The sequence below is a fragment of the Zalophus californianus genome, chromosome 2, assembly GCF_009762305.2.
Source record: "Zalophus californianus isolate mZalCal1 chromosome 2, mZalCal1.pri.v2, whole genome shotgun sequence".
Classification (NCBI taxonomy): Eukaryota; Metazoa; Chordata; class Mammalia; order Carnivora; family Otariidae; genus Zalophus; species Zalophus californianus.
Genome location: NC_045596.1, coordinates 1,410,370 through 1,426,831, shown reverse-complemented (window position 1 = coordinate 1,426,831; position 16,462 = coordinate 1,410,370). Strand labels below are relative to the sequence as shown.

Genomic DNA, 16,462 nt, shown 5'->3' with positions numbered 1-16,462 from the left:
GCGGGGGCCGGGCCACCACGTGCTGTTGCTAAGCTTGGGCTTCTAAATTGTTACTACCGCGGCGGGCCTATCGGAACCGAGCTTCGCATCTGTCAACATTCTCGGCCCGGCCCGAGGCGTTCGGCCAGCTCCCATTGGCCCCGGCCCGGCCCAGCGCCCGCCCCCGGAGCCGGAGCGCCGGTCCCCATTGGCTGCGTCGGCCGCCGCTCGCCCTTATGTGTCAATTTGAGGGCCCGAGGCGGAGGGTGGCGGCCGAGCGCGCAGGGAGTCCGCCGGAGTCTGGGGAGTGGGGCCGCCGGGCGCGCGGGGCGGGCGGCGAGCGGAGCCGGCCGGAGAGGGCCGGGCAGCGGCCGCCGCCGTCCCGGAGAGCGCGGGCCGGCGCGGGCGGGCAGGAGGATGGAGCTGAATTCCCTGCTGATCCTGCTGGAGGCGGCCGAGTACCTGGAGCGCAGGGACCGAGGTAGCGCCCGCGCCCCTTTGTGCGCCGGGCCGCGGGCGGGCGGGCGGCGGCGGGGCCGGGGCCGGGGCGGGGGCCCGCTGACCGCGCCGTCTGTCCGCAGAGGCCGAGCACGGCTACGCCTCGGTGCTGCCCTTCGACGGCGACTTCGCCAGGAAGAAGACAAAGGCGGCCGGCCTGGTGCGCAAGGCCCCGAACAACAGGTACCGCCCCCCCGCGCGGCCGCCCCCACTCCCCGCCCGGCCCGGCGCCCGGGGTCGCCCCCCGGAGCTCCCTCCCCCAACCCGACCCCCGGGCCTCAGCCCGGCCACAGGCCGCGCGCCCCGGCGGCCAGCCTGGAGGAGGAGGCGCGCCCGGGCCGCGGCCGCAGCCCCGCCCGGCCGGCCCCGCCCGCGCCGTCGCCATCTTCCCGCGGGCCGCGCCTCCTCGGCCTCTCGCGTAAACAGTGCCACGCGTACAGCGCCAGCCGCTCGGGGTCTCCTCCCGCAGCCGCTCCCCGCTCCCAAGTTGTTCTGGACTTTTCCGGGCAGGAAAAAAGTTGTCTGTGGGCGCTGGCCGGTGCCCCGCGAGTCCGGGGAAACTGAGGCTCGGTGCACAGCAGCGGGGGACTGCCCGCTCTGACCTCTGCTTGCCACGGGTGGGTGGGCCGCATCTCTCCTACTGTTGGGCTGCGTACCCCCACCCCCGGGGGGCCTAGACAAAGAAGGCGCATGGAGGCCCTGCCTTGGGCCCCCAGCCCTCCCACGGAATCCACCCTCCTGTCCAGTCTCCTGACATAAGTGAAACGCAGCGACAAGTGTAGGGTCTCCTTCTTTGGGACAGGAGGCCCTTTTTAAGGGGAGCCGGAAGAGGTGCAGGCCGCTGTGCAGCAGCTCTCCCCCGCCCCCCCTCTTCTGGCCTTGTTCCCAGACTGTAGAAGCAGAAAGCTGGGGTGCACATCCCTGGGGGGGGACCCCGAGCTAGGGCTCCCGCGGGGTTCCACTCTCTCGGCTGCCGTGAGGACCACCCCACACCTGGCACTGCCCGGCCAGCTTTGGCTCGGGACCATGTCACCGGGCGGGGAGCTGGGCTTGCAGGGGGCTTCGGGGCCCCTTGGCAGAGGGTGCGGCTCATTCCTGTGGCCTGCCTGTTCTTGGGAAACAGAAAGGCTGGCACAAGGACCCATCTCCTGTGACGTCCTGGCGCCCTGGGCCTGGCAAGGAGCTGGTTGAGTCTCCATCTGCCCTGGCTGGACGTGCCTCCCAGTCCCAGCCCCTGGTCTCCTACTGAGGACAGTTTGGGAAAAGATATGTGAGGGGGGCACCCCGGCATCGGGCCCCCGCTGTTGGCTCTCACTGCCCCCAGTGCCCCAGCGCCCATGGAGAACTCTGGGGCATGACCTTGGACTCCCACGGGGTACCCAAAGTTGATAACCAGAATCCTAGCTAAGACTCTCTGGGGGCTTTGGTGTGCTGAGTGGGTCAGTACCTCCTACTATCCGCCCAAAGCAGGATGGACGTGTTATTTTTATCTGCATGTGAAGGCTGAGGAAACAGGCACAGAGAAATTGAATTACTTGCCTGGAGCCACCCTCCCATCCCTGGGACCTCTGTTCTGAGGTGGGGTCTTGGCCTTTTCCATTCTGCCAAGCAGAGACCCTCAGGGCCCTGGGGAGGACCGAGAGAGTCTCCTGGGCTGCAGTGCACCTCCGGGCCGCTCCTCTGGGCAGAGCTGGCATCTCCCAGGGATGAGGCCCCCTGGGGCTCACAGAGGTGGCCCCTCGAGGCGGTCCTTGTCCAGTTGGGCCTGGCCAGCCCGGAGCAGGGCCTAGAGGATCCGGAGCCCTGACTTGCCTGGCAGGGCTGTCCTACCCTGCAAGGCTTCTTCCTCTCGCCACGGTGAGGGGAAGGGATGGGCACCGCTGGGACCGAGGGCGATGTGTGTGTGGGAAGCCCCACAAGCTCCAGGAAGGGCTTTGGGGGACAATGGTTCATCAGGAGGGAACTGGAGCCGGCCTGCTGGGGTTCAGGTCCTCCAAGAACATGGCTGAAGAGTACCTACCCGGAGGGGTTGCTGTGGGCTGTGAACCAAATGAGGGCAGGAATATACTTAGCAGAGCCCCAGCCTGGGGTCCCCACTTCTCCCTAGGCCTGAGACAGGATGTTCCTGGGACCCATGTTACAAACCTGCCAGAGGCTATCACCGGTGTCTGGACCTGGGAGGAGCCCTAGGAAGGGCTCTGGGCCTCTCTCCATCCCCAGCCAGCCAAGGACTGACCCTCTTCCTCCAGGAGGGGGTCTAGCCCAAACTGTGAGCGGGTGGCCAGGCACATCTCTCTACATCGAAGGGCACTCACTGACCCTTACGTCCTTCACACGCAAGCAGACCTCCGGACCCACACAGGTGCACTGTGGTTCAGGCCTTGAGCAGCCTGACAGCTATGCCCCTTCCTGGACCCGGCCAGCCCCGGCAGAGGTTCTGAGGCTCCCTGCCCAGCTCATGTGATCGGCAGGCCCTCGGGGCTCTCCTAAAGCTGCACAAGGAGGCCCAGGGGCTGACTGCCCTGGCGAGCAGAGGGGAGACCTTGCGTCTCAACTGGCTTTGATGGGGCCGTGAATCATGCTAGGCAGCAGAAGCAGGAAGGATGGGCAGGCACTCTGACTTGTGGGATGGGGACAGGAGACACCTAGTCCACAGTTCCTACAGCAGGGGAGTGAGGGCAGGCAGGCAGAGGTCAGCAGAAGCTCCAGGAAAGAGTGAGGGAGGGGTGGGGGACACAGCAGTCAATCTGGGTGTCCCCTGAGGTGGCTTGGGGGCCCTCTGCTCACATGCGAGGCAGCCTGGCAGGCCTAGGAGCCCTGGCTGTCCATGGGGTCCTCACCTGAACTGGGAAAATGATGGGGAACTGGAAGATTCGCCCTGCCGTATTATCGTCCTACAGGGCAGGTGCTGTGGCCCTGTCCACCAGGGTGCTCAGGACTCTGTATCCCTGTCTGGATGGGCCAGGTGGGCAGGGCTTGAACAGCAGCTGGGGTCCCTATGCCCAGAGAGTCCAAGACCATGGCCCCAGAGGGAAGCGAAAGGGCCAGCCTCAGTCTCCCTCTGGCCCACTGGCCCAGGAAGCATCCACATATTGGAGGCATCCTTATGCTCTGATCCCTCTTGGGCTGGGTCTGCTCTGTCCCTGGGTGTCCGCACTGGTCCGATGAGCTGTGAGGATGCAGGTGGGAGAGCCCAACAGGGTGAGAATGGTGCTCTGGCTGGGTCAGGGTGGACCACCCCATGTCTGTGCTCCCCTGCCGTTGGCCCTTTGTGCTAGCTCCCGTGGCCTCCAGGGGTGGGGAGTGGAGAAGACTGGTAGCTTAGCACCTGGGAAGTCTTGGGAGCACAGGGTGCGTCAGTCCTAGTACCTTCTGGGAGGGGTCTTGGACCCTCCTGCTGGCCAGAGCCCCCACATGCCTCACAGAGTAAGCCGGGCAACCCTAGGCACCCGTGGACAGAGCTGCAGCTCTGTGTTTCCTGTCCTTGTCACTCAGTGCGAGGTCCCCCCCCACCCCTGCCTTGGCTCGGCAGCTGCTCACCTGCCCCGGCCCTCCCCGCCCTGGGCCATCCTGGGGCCCAGACCCTGTCTGCCACCATCTACAGGTTCCTAGGTCCCCGAGTAGAGCTGTTGTTCTTGGGCCTTGGTGACCAGGCAGCAGAGTGAGCTCTGTTTTTCTGTCTCTCTAAACAGGTCTTCACACAATGAACTAGAAAAGCACAGGTAAGTGATCCCCTGTCCCCCGCTCCCGGTCGCCCGTATGAGCCACCTAACACATCCCACCCACCCTTCTGCTGGGGGGCTGCCATGGCCACACCCTCCGGGTCCCACCGGATGTGTCTGGGCATGGCTGACCGTGCTGCCAGGCTGGGCCCTTGCTTGGGCAGGGTCCGTCTTAAAGGCAGAATCAGACTGTGCTGTCAGGCACTCCCATGCCGGGAGATGGAGGCAGGGGCCCGGGTGCTGCTCTTGGAAGTTCAGGGTGGGGGTGAGGGACTTGGAGCAGGACCCCCTATGCTGGGTGACCCTCAGGGCCCGCTCTCTGGAGGAGGAGATCCATCTAACTTGGGGCATCTGAGCCCCTCTGGGAGCAGCTCTTGAGCCTTTAGGATGCTGGCCTCCAACCAGGAGGGCTTGGCCCACTTAGTCTGGGGTCCCCTGCACCCGGGGTCTGCCTTCCAAGGAGTTCCCACTGGTCTCATGTGGGGGCAGTGGGAAGGGCAGCCTGTCTCTGGCGCACGTGGGCTTGAGGGGAAGCTCTGGCCCAGGGAAGGATCCAGGGGAGCCCGCTTCGTGCCCACCTACCGGCTGCAGGGCTGGGTCTGCACTGGGCCCTCTGAGGAGTGGGAGGGCTTGTGGGGAGAAGCAGGGAAGGGCAGCACTGTGGCCCAAGGTAGGCCCCAGGGCCCCTCTCCGGCTGACCCCAGCTTGGGTGCTGCAGGCCTGGCTCTGCCCTCAGGGGTTCCATGACCCTGAGCCTCCTCTAAAATAGGGACAAGACCCAGGCAGGCTCGGCCCTGCAGACAGGGACCCTCATGGCGGACCTCAGTGGGGTGGTGGGAGCTGGGGGTGGGTACAGAGGCCCTGAAGGCAGGAGCCGTGGTGCCAGGACGAAGGGGTGCCACATGGTAGCTTTCTCCTGAGCTTTGCTCCCGTCTGTGAAATGGGCCCATTCTTTTCTCCCTTCTTGGGTCAGTGTAGAGGGGGCTTCTGTAGGCAAGTTGAGCTCCCAGCCTGCTCTGGGAAGGCTTGGAGCTTAGCCAGTTCTGCGTGTTCTCCCCCCGCCCCTGCTCTACGCCCATGGCAGCACCAGCTTCCGCTCCCCTGGGATTTGGCCTCAGCTGGGCGGGGGCTGAGCGGGGACTGGACGCTGTGTTCTCTGGAGGAACCGTACTTCCTGGACTGGTCCCGTGTGTTTGAGGGGCTCCCGGGCAGGCCATGGAGGTGGGGCAGGTACAGGGGCGCCAAGAGCCAGGCAGGCCCCGGGGTTGCTCCCAGGCTGGAGGAGGTGGTCAGCCTTCACCGGGACCCCGGAGCCTGGACGGGCACGTGAGGGGTGTTCTGGAGAAGGCCCTGGGAAAACAGGCCCTCAGTGCAGACGGGATGATGCTGCGGAAGACGGGTGCCCAGGGCGTGGCAGCCTGTGCAGGAGGACAGGTAGCTAGCCTTTGACTCCTACACCTGCCCCTTGACCCTGGCCTTGGCCTCAGTCACCTTCTCCCAAAGCCCGCCCTTAGGCTGGGCCTCGGGGGGTCCTTTTGAGACACTGCAGCCGGATAGATGGGTGACTTGAGATCTCTGTCCACTCCCCCATCCCAGTGCAGGGTCCTGTTTCTGGCTGGCCAGTGGGCAGGTGTGGGCAGCCATGAGGAGCCCCTGGTGGGGACCGGGATCACGGCTGTGCCTGTGACTGCCCAGTGCTGATGCAGGATATGCCTGGCTGCTGGCCACAGGAAGGAAAGAAGCATGGCTGGGTCACCCAGCCGGCCCTGGGGCGGGGGTTGGGGGGGGGACGGCGCACAGGCCCTGGACGCCGCCTTCCCTGGAGGTGTGCCTACATTGGGCCTCTGGGGTTTCCCCTTGCCTGTTCTATGAGCCAGCCCTGTCAGCCTGAGGCCCGCCCAGCCTGGCCCTGTTCCTCCTCCCAGCCCTCCCCATCCTCCCTCATAGGAAGCAGCTCCCACGGGTCTGCTAAGGCCAGGGCTCCGCTGCTGACCCCAGGCCTGGGGGCCACGGAGGTCAGGTGCTCCTGGGCAGGATGGGCCTCCTGGCCCCAGCTCCAGCCTTTAGCCTTTGTGTGTGGAGGTAGGGAGCCCCCAGCTGCCTGGTGCAGTGGCACACGGTCTTTATAAACCACACGACAACTAGAAGCTGCAGGTGAGCAGAAGGTGGCTCCCCATCCCCCCCCCCCACTGCCTGCACCACCACCCCCCGCCCCCGCCCCGAGGGAGCCACAGTTCACAGCATCTTCTCTGACCACCGGGCCTGGGGTGGTGCAGAGCGTTGCTGTGCAGACGCTGGGACCCTGGAACATGGCTCGGGAGCTCTGGGTCTTCTTCCGGGGAGCAGGGGGCTCGTGGTGAGAAGCTAGGAAGGACCTGTGTTGAGAGCTGGGCTGCGGCCAGTGGCCAGCAGCTGAGCTGCTATTAACACTAACGCAGAGATTCCCAGAGGCAGGTTCTGCCTCCTGAGTGCACACAGGGTTCCTTCAGGAAGCGGTGAATTTTCAAAGCTCCCAGGAATGCTGGGGACAGCCACGGGGTGCTGGCAGAGGGCCTGCGGCACTGTGGCAGCCTCGGCACCCTTCCCGCTCCCCGCAGGGGCGGAACACCACAGCCGACGAGGGTGGGAACTTGCCCGGGCCCCCGCAGCCGGCGCTTGGCAGAGCTGGGTCCCGGCCCCCCCAGGCTGCAGGCCTGGCTGAGCGCTCCTGGGGACTTGGGCGGCCATGATGTCCAGTGCCAAGCACTGCACAGGTATCGTCCAGCGGACTCTCTTTGTCCCTCGAGGAGCCTCTGCTTTAGGATTTGTAAAGCAGTCTGTCCACGTCCATCGCAGACGTTCAAGGCCCCCCCGGCCCCCCCCTCCCCCAGAGAGAGCCATCCTAGGTGGCTGGGAGGCTGTACCTGCATCCTCCTCCTCCACACGGATACTAACTTGGATAAGAATGGGACCTTGTTAGCCGCTGTCTCATAACTTGACCTTTCACCTGACACCACGAGTGCTGTCCTGTGTCGGCGCCTTCGCCACCGCGGGTCCCAGGACCGACACAGACTCGCGGCCCTGCTGCCCGCGCTTTTAGCCATGACCTCTGCTTAACGCTGCCCGCACCACCGCCGCCACGTTGTCCCCCGGGGGGGGGGTGGTGCGAGTCGCTGCCACGGCCCTTGGGTGCTGCGGTCCCTGTTTGCTCCCCCACCCACGACCCTACGACGCGTGGCCGGCCGCGCACTGGCCAGCCCCAGAGCCCACCGGTCTTGGCAGTCGGGCCCAGATATGACGGCCTCCCCCACCCCGCCAGGCTTTCATTTCCTCGCGGGCTGCGCGGCCGGCTGGGTTTTGTGTTAGCTTAGCGGTCTGTGTTCTGCAACTTGCCTGTGTGTGTCCTTTGCCCATTTCCACAGTAAGATACTCCTCTTTTTATTTTTGATGTGTATGAGCTCAAAATGTCACGAATACTAACCGTTTGTCTTTTATGTGTATTGCAGATACTTTTCCACTGTTATTTGTCTTTTACCTGTGTTTTTTCTTTCTTGTACAAATTCTCTTTCTGATTGTAAAAGTAATATGTGGTTTTTTTTTTAGCATAGAAAGCCTGAAAATACAAAAAACAAAACAAAACCGTAAAGCCAAAGAAATAAACGTTGCTAACCGCATCACCTGGAGACGCATGCCTCCTGTTCTTCATTGTGTCCTGTTGAGTCTCTCGTGTGCGTCTGCTGTTTGAGTTTTTTAAACAATATTGGGTCCCTTGTCACGTAGGTGGTTCTATATGCCGAACATTCATGATGCGAGAACGTAGACTACACTAAAATGATGGTGGTGGGATTCAGGGTACTTTTCATTTATTATTTTTCTCTTTCTCTTGATTTGCAGTTTCTGATTTTACACAAAGGTCAGGTACTGCTTATGTAAGTGGTAGATTGTAAGAACTGCCATTTGCTACAGTGCAGAGGGACAAGGGGACCCCACCAGTGACCTGGGTGCAGGTGGCAGGACGGCAGGGCCCACTGTGGGACTGTGGCTCTCTGGCTGGCGAGCCCCTCCTTGAGCACAGAGCGCAGTTTGCCGCCCCCCCGCCCCAGTGTTCCTGGCCCCGTTTTCAGTGGGGCATCGGGCAGGGTCCTAGAGCCCCGTGGAGGTGGGGGAGTGGAGGTTCCCGGACTCAGGGTGGTCCTGCTGGTGTGCCGCCTGCCCCAGCCCTGTAGTCCCATGGAGGTGGGAGTTCATCTCTAAAGGTCCTCCAGCCTCGAGGCAGAGTGTGGGGCTGCTCCTCATGCAGGTCCTGGTTCCGCGTGGCCTCGTGGCAGAGCACAGCCTCAGTCCTGTGTCCTGGAGGTTCTTCTGGACGACTGCTAGGTCCCGGGGTGCTGTGGGCTGGGGTGCTGGGTGGGGGGTGCTCTGTCAGTGGGAGGGTGCCGTGTGGGCCTGGGTGACAGACGTAGGGCCATGGGGTCCAAGTGCCGCCAGCCTTCCTCCTGCAGGGTGGGGCTGTTCTCGCTGCTCTGCCAACGGGCTCCTGCCCCGCACCGGCTGCCCCTTCTCCCAGGCCTCGGGTGTCCCCTCGGTCCGCTGTCCTCCCAGGCTCTGAGGCTGAGTGGGCTGTAGATGCGCGGGGGCTCTGGCAGGTCGGGGACAGAGGTGAAAGCCGGGACTTGCCGAGGGAAGGGACCTGCACTGGCCGTAGTACCGGCAGGGCAGCTGGGCAGCAGGCTGTCAAGGCCTCACCAAAAACTGCCCCCTGTCCTCCAGGGGTTTCTTAGCTTGGCCTAAGCAGAGTAGTGTGGCCAGGCATCCCGCAGAGGCGAGGAGGGTTAGGTGCGTGTGGCAGAGGCCCCCTGGCCATCCCGGTGGCCAGAGTGTGCTTCGGAGTGAGCTGTGGCCACCCCCCTCCCCCCGCAGGGATGAGCCAGGAAAGGCAGTGTTTCTGCACGGGTGGGATCCGGGCCAGAGCCCCTCACCCGAGGCCCCCGTGTGAACAGTGCCGCTGGGTCTTATGAGGGCAGTTTGGTGAAAATCTGCATTCATCTGCACGGACACAGGGACACCAAAAAAGTGGTCTCCTCTCAGGGACACCAAACTCGGGGTGGGAGGGGCTGCTCCTTGGCCCTCCCTGAGCCCAGTAGACGTGTTTCTGTGGTGACATGACCAGAGACCACCCTGAACTTGGCAAAGTGGAATGCCAGCCTTGCCTGGGGCCCCCTGGACCTCCGGGAGCAGCCTGAGCAGGGCCCTAACCTTGCCACCCCAGTGTGCCCTGGCCTCCTGGATCCACCACGGAGGGCGGTCACCTCAGGGCGGGCTAGGGCTCTGAGGCCATGCCCCGCGGGCCGTGCTGGGCTGGCTGGCTACCCACGCCCCAGCCACAGGCTCTCTGCTCCGTCGGGGAATCCAGAAGGCGGGGACTGGGCTGCTCGGGGGGAAGCAGGCAGCCAGGCTGGGAGGGGAGAGTCCTGGAGAGGGACCCTCGGCAGGGCCGTGCCGGAGTCTGACTGGCTGCCTCTCGTGCTCCCAGACCTCTCAGGCCTGTCTGCTGCTGCTGTCCCCAGGGCTATGCCACCCTGGCCTGACGGTTCTGCCTCTCCTCTTTCAGACGAGCCAAACTCAGGCTCTATCTGGAGCAGCTCAAGCAGCTGGTGCCCCTGGGCCCTGACAGTACCCGCCACACCACGCTGAGCCTCCTCAAGCGGGCCAAGATGCACATCAAGGTGAGCAGGGGGTCCACTGGTCTGACAAGCTGCCTCAGCTGACCCCAGCCCGTCCCGTACACCCCGGGGGAGTGCCCAGGGGTCCTGAGGGGGGCCACCCAGCCGGTGTACCCTGGGGACCTCTGGGGGTCTCTGGTGGTAGGTGAGGGCACAGGGGATGCTTAGAGTGGAGGGGGTCACAAGCACTTGCTGGGGTTTACTGAGAGGTGGTGGGGGTAGGTGGTAGCCATGCTGGGCTGGGGGAGGTGAAGGGGGTTACAGATAGCCCCTGGGGCCCTGGGCTGTGAAGGACAAGTGGGGTCAGGAAGGGCAGGATGGGAAGCAGGCAGCCCAGGGGTGTTGGGAGGTTCTGGTTAGAGGGTTGAGTTGGTCTCCTGGGGCCGGCAGAGGGGGTGGATGGAGTGAGCCGTTGTCTGGGGCGGGCCCCCAAGGCCTCGAGACAGACCTGCTGGTTTGGTTTGCCGGGGGGGGGGGTGGTCTTAGGACACTTGGGCCAACGAGGGTGGGTCTCAGTCCCCTTGAAGGACCCCTCAAAGCCTCTGAGCACAGGCAGCGGCACCCCCAGGCAGGGTGTTTGGAGCTTGCAGAGAGGCATGGTCCGTGCCCTGGGGCCTCCGGGAGCAGGCAGCTTCCCAGAGCAGAGTGCGGCCCTCGGGGACAGGCAGGGGGTGGGGGGATGTCAGCAGTATGGGGCACAGTGGGGGCAAGACCACCGAGGGCAGGCAGGCCTCCAGGAGGCAGCGCCAGCCCGGGGCCCACACATGCCATGGGTCTTCCGGAGCTGGTCAGCAGATGCAGAGCACAGGCCTGGGAGGTGGCACCTCGTGTAACCTCTGGCAGGGTGAGGGGGCTGCTCATCAGGCCTTTGGGCCCCGCGGGGCCAGCGGTGGGGGATGAGAACCTGCCCTGCCCAGGCCGCTGTGCCCCAGTTCCTGGTCCTGGTACGGGGGATGGTCCCCCTGCCTCCCACCGCTCATAGCTCCCCTGCCCCCAGAAACTGGAGGAGCAGGACCGCCGGGCACTGAGCATCAAGGAGCAGCTGCAGCGGGAACACCGCTTCCTGAAGCGGCGCCTGGAGCAGCTGTCCATGCAGAGTCTGGAACGCGTACGCACGGACAGCACGGGCTCCGCTGTCTCCACTGATGACTCAGAGCAAGGTGGGGACATGGGAGCAGCCGGGCGGGAAGCTGGGAGGGTGGGGTTGGCTGAGGAAGGTAGGGAGGACCGCAGATGTGTGCGCGCGCTGGTAGCAGACGTGACGGGACGTGGCAGGACGAGGCGGGACGTGGCGGGACGAGGTGGGTGAGGCACGGAGGGCAGCTGGTCTGTGCTCCAGGCCCCGTGTGCCTCACGAAGCTGCAGGCCCGGAGCCCCGTGCTTCCCCCCACACCCCCACCCCTGGAGCCTGGAGCCTCTGCTGCCTCCACGAAGGGTGGAGATGAGCCCTGACTTTGAAGGGAGCCCCGGTTGGCACCTCAGCTTCTGATCCTGCCCCCTCCGTTCTCCCCAGAAGTGGATGTAGAGGGCATGGAGTTTGGCCCTGGTGAGCTGGACAGTGTTGGCAGCAGCAGTGACGTGGACGACCACTACAGCCTGCAGAGTGGTGGCTGCAGCGACGGGGGCTACGGGCCCCCCTGCCGGCGGCCTGGCCGCCCCGGCCTCTCGTAGGCCCCGTGCCCTCTGCTCCGTGGCCCGCCTGCCTACCCGGCCAAGCGTGCCAGCCCTCCAGTCCTCGAAAGCCTCTCCACGGGCCCGCTGCTGTGCCATTCTGGAAGCTCCAGCTGCCGCCCGGGCTGCCCGCCTCCGCCCGCCTGCCGGTCAGGGCCTGCCGTGCCGCCCACCCCTCCCAGCTGGGCAGGGACCCCTGCAGGGAGACGGGGCCCAGCTCCCACATCCCGGAGCCCAGCGTAGCCGCCCACGGTCTGTTCTCAGATTTCTAATCATTCCAGAAGTATTAAATATCATTGCTGCAAATCTCGGCGGGCACCGTGTGAGGGGCTTAATGACCACTGCGGGGAGCTCAGACCCCAACCCTGGATCCCAGGAGAAAGGAGTGGACCGAGGAAGGAAGGAAGGCGTGGCTCTCCGTCCATCTGTCCATCTGTCTGTCAGTCCACGTAGGCTCCTGAGGCCTGGACAGAGGGACCCATGAAGGGCGGGACTCGGGTGAGCACCCTGGGGCAAGTGGGTGGAGAGGGCCCTTTGCACCCCACAGGTGTCAGGAGCCAGGGCTGGGCTCCTGGGGGCAGGCCAGGCCACCCCATCCCAAGCTGGGCAGCTTCTGCTCTGTTAGGTCCCTCAGATGTACACATGCACACGCCTAGGCACACGTGCACACACGCAGACACATGTGGTCACTGGACCCAGAGGCTACACACTTGGGGAGGTAGGCCTTCAGGGGTCATCTGGGCACATGCTGGCCCCCGGCCTGCGCTTGGCTCCTCGTCCCACCCCGGCTCACCGTGCAGGGCAGGGGCTCCGCCTCCCAGCCGGGGCCGAGGTGCGCTGGGGGCGGCAGCTCGAAGCCACGGAGTCCTCAGGAGGCTTTCTCATCTACCTTTAAAAATAAAATAAATTGCTGCACTGCCCAGCAGCCCAGAACAGGGCTCCCGGGAGAGAGGCTTTTTCCCCAAAATGAGAGAAACATTTTTAAAAGAGAAAAAAGCTCTGAGGACTCCCCGCCAAGTGACATCAGCGTGTGCTGCCTCAATTTCCTGTACGAGATTTTTGTACTCTATTTTCCTAGCCGTTGTTGTGTCCTTGTTTGCTGAGGGGTGGGAGCGACCCCGCGTCTCAGGGACTCGCCTTGTCTGTCACCGTCGTCCAAGTGTGCCTTGTGCCCCGTGTCTGGCCCCGCCCCCTCCACCACCACCAGCATCTCCCTCGTGGCCCGGGGCACCCGGCCGGCCCCGCAGGTGCCCTCCCAGCTTCCTCCCTGCGCCGCAGCCCCTCCCCCAGCCACGGCTTTCTGGGAGTGCGGGCCTGCGGGGCCGGCCGGGGCTCGTGTGGGCGGCTCTCTGTCACCGGCTGCCCCGGTGAGACCCAGCGCCCCCCCGCCCCCCCGTCTTGCCCTCCCCAGCGGTCGGTCGGGGCCTGCCGGGCAGCCTGGCCTCCTGGTCAGGGGCCTGCTCACCAGAGAAATAGTTCTCCCCTGTACCCCTCTTGACCCTTCCCTGCTCCCCCGGCCTGGGGCGAGAGCTCCAGATTTCAGACATTGGCAGCTGACGAAGACAGCCCTCCGCCCCGGGTAGCCAGGCCTGGGCCTCAGGAGGCTTCTCCTGACCTTTTGTTTCTGAAGAGTCCTTGTCTGCACAGCAATATTTGGAGGGCGCGCTGTGGGCCTGGCCCACAGCTGCGTCTCCTTCCCTCTCTGGTGCATTGTAACCAATTTCCAGATTGTGGGGGAAAGTTCGTGTTTATTTTCGGTCAAGCCGACGGACACCCCAGGGTCGGTGGCCTACTGGGGCAGAACGGGGTCCCTGGGTACAGCTCTGGCACAGAACCTGCCCTGCAGGGGCTCAGGATGATGAGTGGAGAGCAGGCTTTTGGGAGGCAGTGCGTGAACTGGGGGAGACTGTCCAAACATCTTGCTGGTGGTTGGAAGGAAAACTATTCTGTCAGCATCTCCTTCCAGCCTCACTGGGGGGCCTGCGGTGCCCAGACTAGCTCGTCCTGTCTGCCTGAGCATGCCGCACAGTGCTTCTTGTGAGCACCAGCCCGCTCTGAGCAGGGTAGGAGGGCCTGAGTTGAAGATCCCACTGCAGGAGACCTGGGGTGGTCTGTGCTCTCCGTTCTTAAAGCACCAGCTCCCCCAGTAGCTGGGGGCTCTGCTCCCACCCCAGCCAGCAGAATCCTCCCTGGGTGACCCAACTGTGGCCCTCAGCTGACCTTCCTGGCAGCTCAGCCCGTGGCTTTTCGGGCCATGGTTCCCATGTGGGCCGGGGGCCCCTCTCTGCCACCAGCAGGCAGGTGAGGGGGTGGTCCTCAGGGCCAGGGTCTGGTGCTAGCAGTTACTCACACATCCGTTCTCCCCTCCCACTGGCTCCCTGCCTTTCGCACAGGTTAGCTGTTGCTGGTGGCCACAGGGACCCAGTGGGGGCCTGGCTCGAGGCCACGTTGGGTAACTGAGCATCATCGTCGAGTCTCTAGAAAGCGGATGGGACCAGAACAGGTCTGCAGGGGTGTCTGTGACCTCTGTCCATATGCCCTCCCACACCTGTGTGGGCCACTGTGGCCCTCGGCCAGGATCCTGGAACCCCAGGCTCAGGTTTGGGTCCCCACCCTCACTGGGAGGTGACCCCATACACCAGGCCACCACTGCCCCAGTGCGGACCCAGCTGGGTGGGGAGACTGCAAGAAGGCTTCTTCTCCTTGGAGCTCTGGGCCCGCCTCTGTAGTTTGGGTCTTGGAGGCCCAGTGCCCAAGCCTGCCCTCCTGGGCTGATGGAGCTGTGTGCCCAGCCACAGCCCTGCGGGCTTCTGCCCCCGTCTGCCCCAGACAATCCCCATCTGCTGAGTGAGGCAGGCTTCCCCGGCTCTCCCACCCCCTGCCTCTCTCTGGGCCAGCTAACCTGGGGCCCCCTCCCCATGGCCATGTACACAGAACTCTGACCCCGGGCCACATCTAGGGCAGGTTCTTTGCCAGAGTCTGGGGCTGCCCAGGGGGCCAGGTCAGCGCATCACAACATCCTTGCTGGAGAGAATTGGGCCACCCACCTGCCTGTTCACCGGGAGGGACTGTGCTGTACCATTCTGTCTTTGTAATATAAATACAGATTTTTATACCTCACCCCTCTGGCTTCTAGTTCTTTCCGTCACCATATTTGGCTTCCCTCCCCTTGGCCTCCATAGGGAGCCTGAGCCCACCGGTGACCTTGGCAGCCTTCACCGCCCTGCCCACAGCTTCTGCTTTCAGGGAGGCCCAACATACCATGGCCCTTCCCCACTGCCAACCGGCTACCACGGAGATGGCACCGTCGCGGCTGCCTCCCTGGACGGTCACACCTGGAGCTGAAGGAAAGTGGAACCCCACCCCGCCCCGCCAGCTGCCAACCAGATACTCTTGCTGCCGGCATTCCTACTTTGCTCCTGGCCCTGGGGCTGGGGCACTGTCTCAGGAGGACAGGTTGGCCCTTGGGGTGGTTGGTCTCAGGGTGGATAGCAGGTGTTCTCAGCCAGGTGCCCCTTCCACCCAGCTGTGGTTGGCTGTCAGGATGCACCTTGAGAAACCGTCCCTGGGCCTGTCCTCAGCATCTCCCCAGAATGTCCCAGGCATGGCCTCTGCCTACTGCTGTGCAGGGTGAGGGTGTGCGAGGGTGTGGCCCCAGCACAAGGCAACTAGGGGACAAAATGCTCGGGTCGTGGGGAGTTGGGTAGCCAGAACGGGACTTTTCTGGGGCCCCCCAGGGTGCCACAGCACACTGGAGACGGCTCAGTGGTTCCCTCTAGCAGGTTCTGGGGTGTCTGGGAGAGGACCTGCAGGGACCTCCTCCCTCGCCTAGCAGGCTGCAGTACCCACCTCTTGAACCTGGGTGAGTCCCCCTGGGGGGCACCTCTGGAAAACAACGGAATTCCTACTGGGAATGCAGCTGGGGCTTGGGGTGTGAATGAAAACGAGCAGCTTTTGAATTCCAAATATTGCTAGGACTTCCAATCACCACCAACCTTTTATGGACCTCACAAGGGCTCCAGCAGCTGGGCTAAGCACTTTGTGAAGTCAGAGCCTGCTGTCCTCACGCTGGGCCCATCTCAAAGACAGAAAACTGAGGCTCAGAGAAGGTACCCACCTTCCCCGAGTCACCCACTGAGCCAGGGGGGCCTGGGATGGGACCCTGGTCCTCAGGGAAACCCCTCCTGCCATCAGAGTCCATCTCCATATTCAGCCTGGATTACAGGCAGTGCCCCTCAAGGGGGACACCTGCCTCCATGTCCACCCTTCTGCCCAAGCTCTTTTTGGTAGGCAGAAGGGCCTCAGGGGGTCTTGTTGTCTGCCCCAGAACGAATCCCGGGTGCCTGCTTTCTCCCCATCTGCTCCTGCACCTTCACGGCTCGCTTCCCTCTCCCACCCTTGCTTCCCTCCGTCCCTACGCACTCACCAGCCCCCCAGCTCCCAGCTCAGCTCTGTGACCTGCTCCTATGCCCCTTCCCATCACACTTCTGCCAGGATCAGGCCCCCAAAATTGGGTGGCAAGGCCCTTCCCGTGCTGTTTCCTTTCCTGGGTTCCCAGTCCCTAGCTGGGCCAGGCCCCCAGTGCATGCTAAGCCCGCATGAGAATCTTTCCGGAATGTAAATGGGATTATGCCACTTGCCCGTTTAGCTCGCAGGGGCTCTCAACTGCCTCGTCATTGCTTTCTGCCTCCTCAGCCTGTCTTGAGGGCCTCCACGAGCCCCCGAGCCCCCCTACCAGGCCCTTCACTGCCTCCTTCCTCTGAGCCCTGTTACCCCCAAACTCTCCCCATCCGCAATCGAACTATCTCGGTGAGCTCCTGACCCCAACCTGCTCCTGAGTTTTTACTTCTGTTGCATGAATATCGGTGTGATGGAAGACAAAAATCACTT

General features: G+C 63.9%; 1 protein-coding gene across 1 annotated transcript; it reads left to right on the top strand.

Moving 5' to 3' along the window:
• Positions 1-249: 249 nt before the first annotated feature.
• Positions 250-11,878, top strand: MXD4 (MAX dimerization protein 4). The gene is made up of 6 exons (XM_027599809.2): positions 250-460; positions 561-660; positions 4,170-4,199; positions 9,790-9,904; positions 10,899-11,061; positions 11,415-11,878. Exons 1-6 carry the CDS (start codon positions 397-399, stop codon positions 11,570-11,572), a joined length of 630 nt encoding a protein of 209 aa, XP_027455610.1. The 5' UTR covers positions 250-396; the 3' UTR covers positions 11,573-11,878.
• The last annotated feature ends 4,584 nt before the right edge of the window (positions 11,879-16,462 follow it).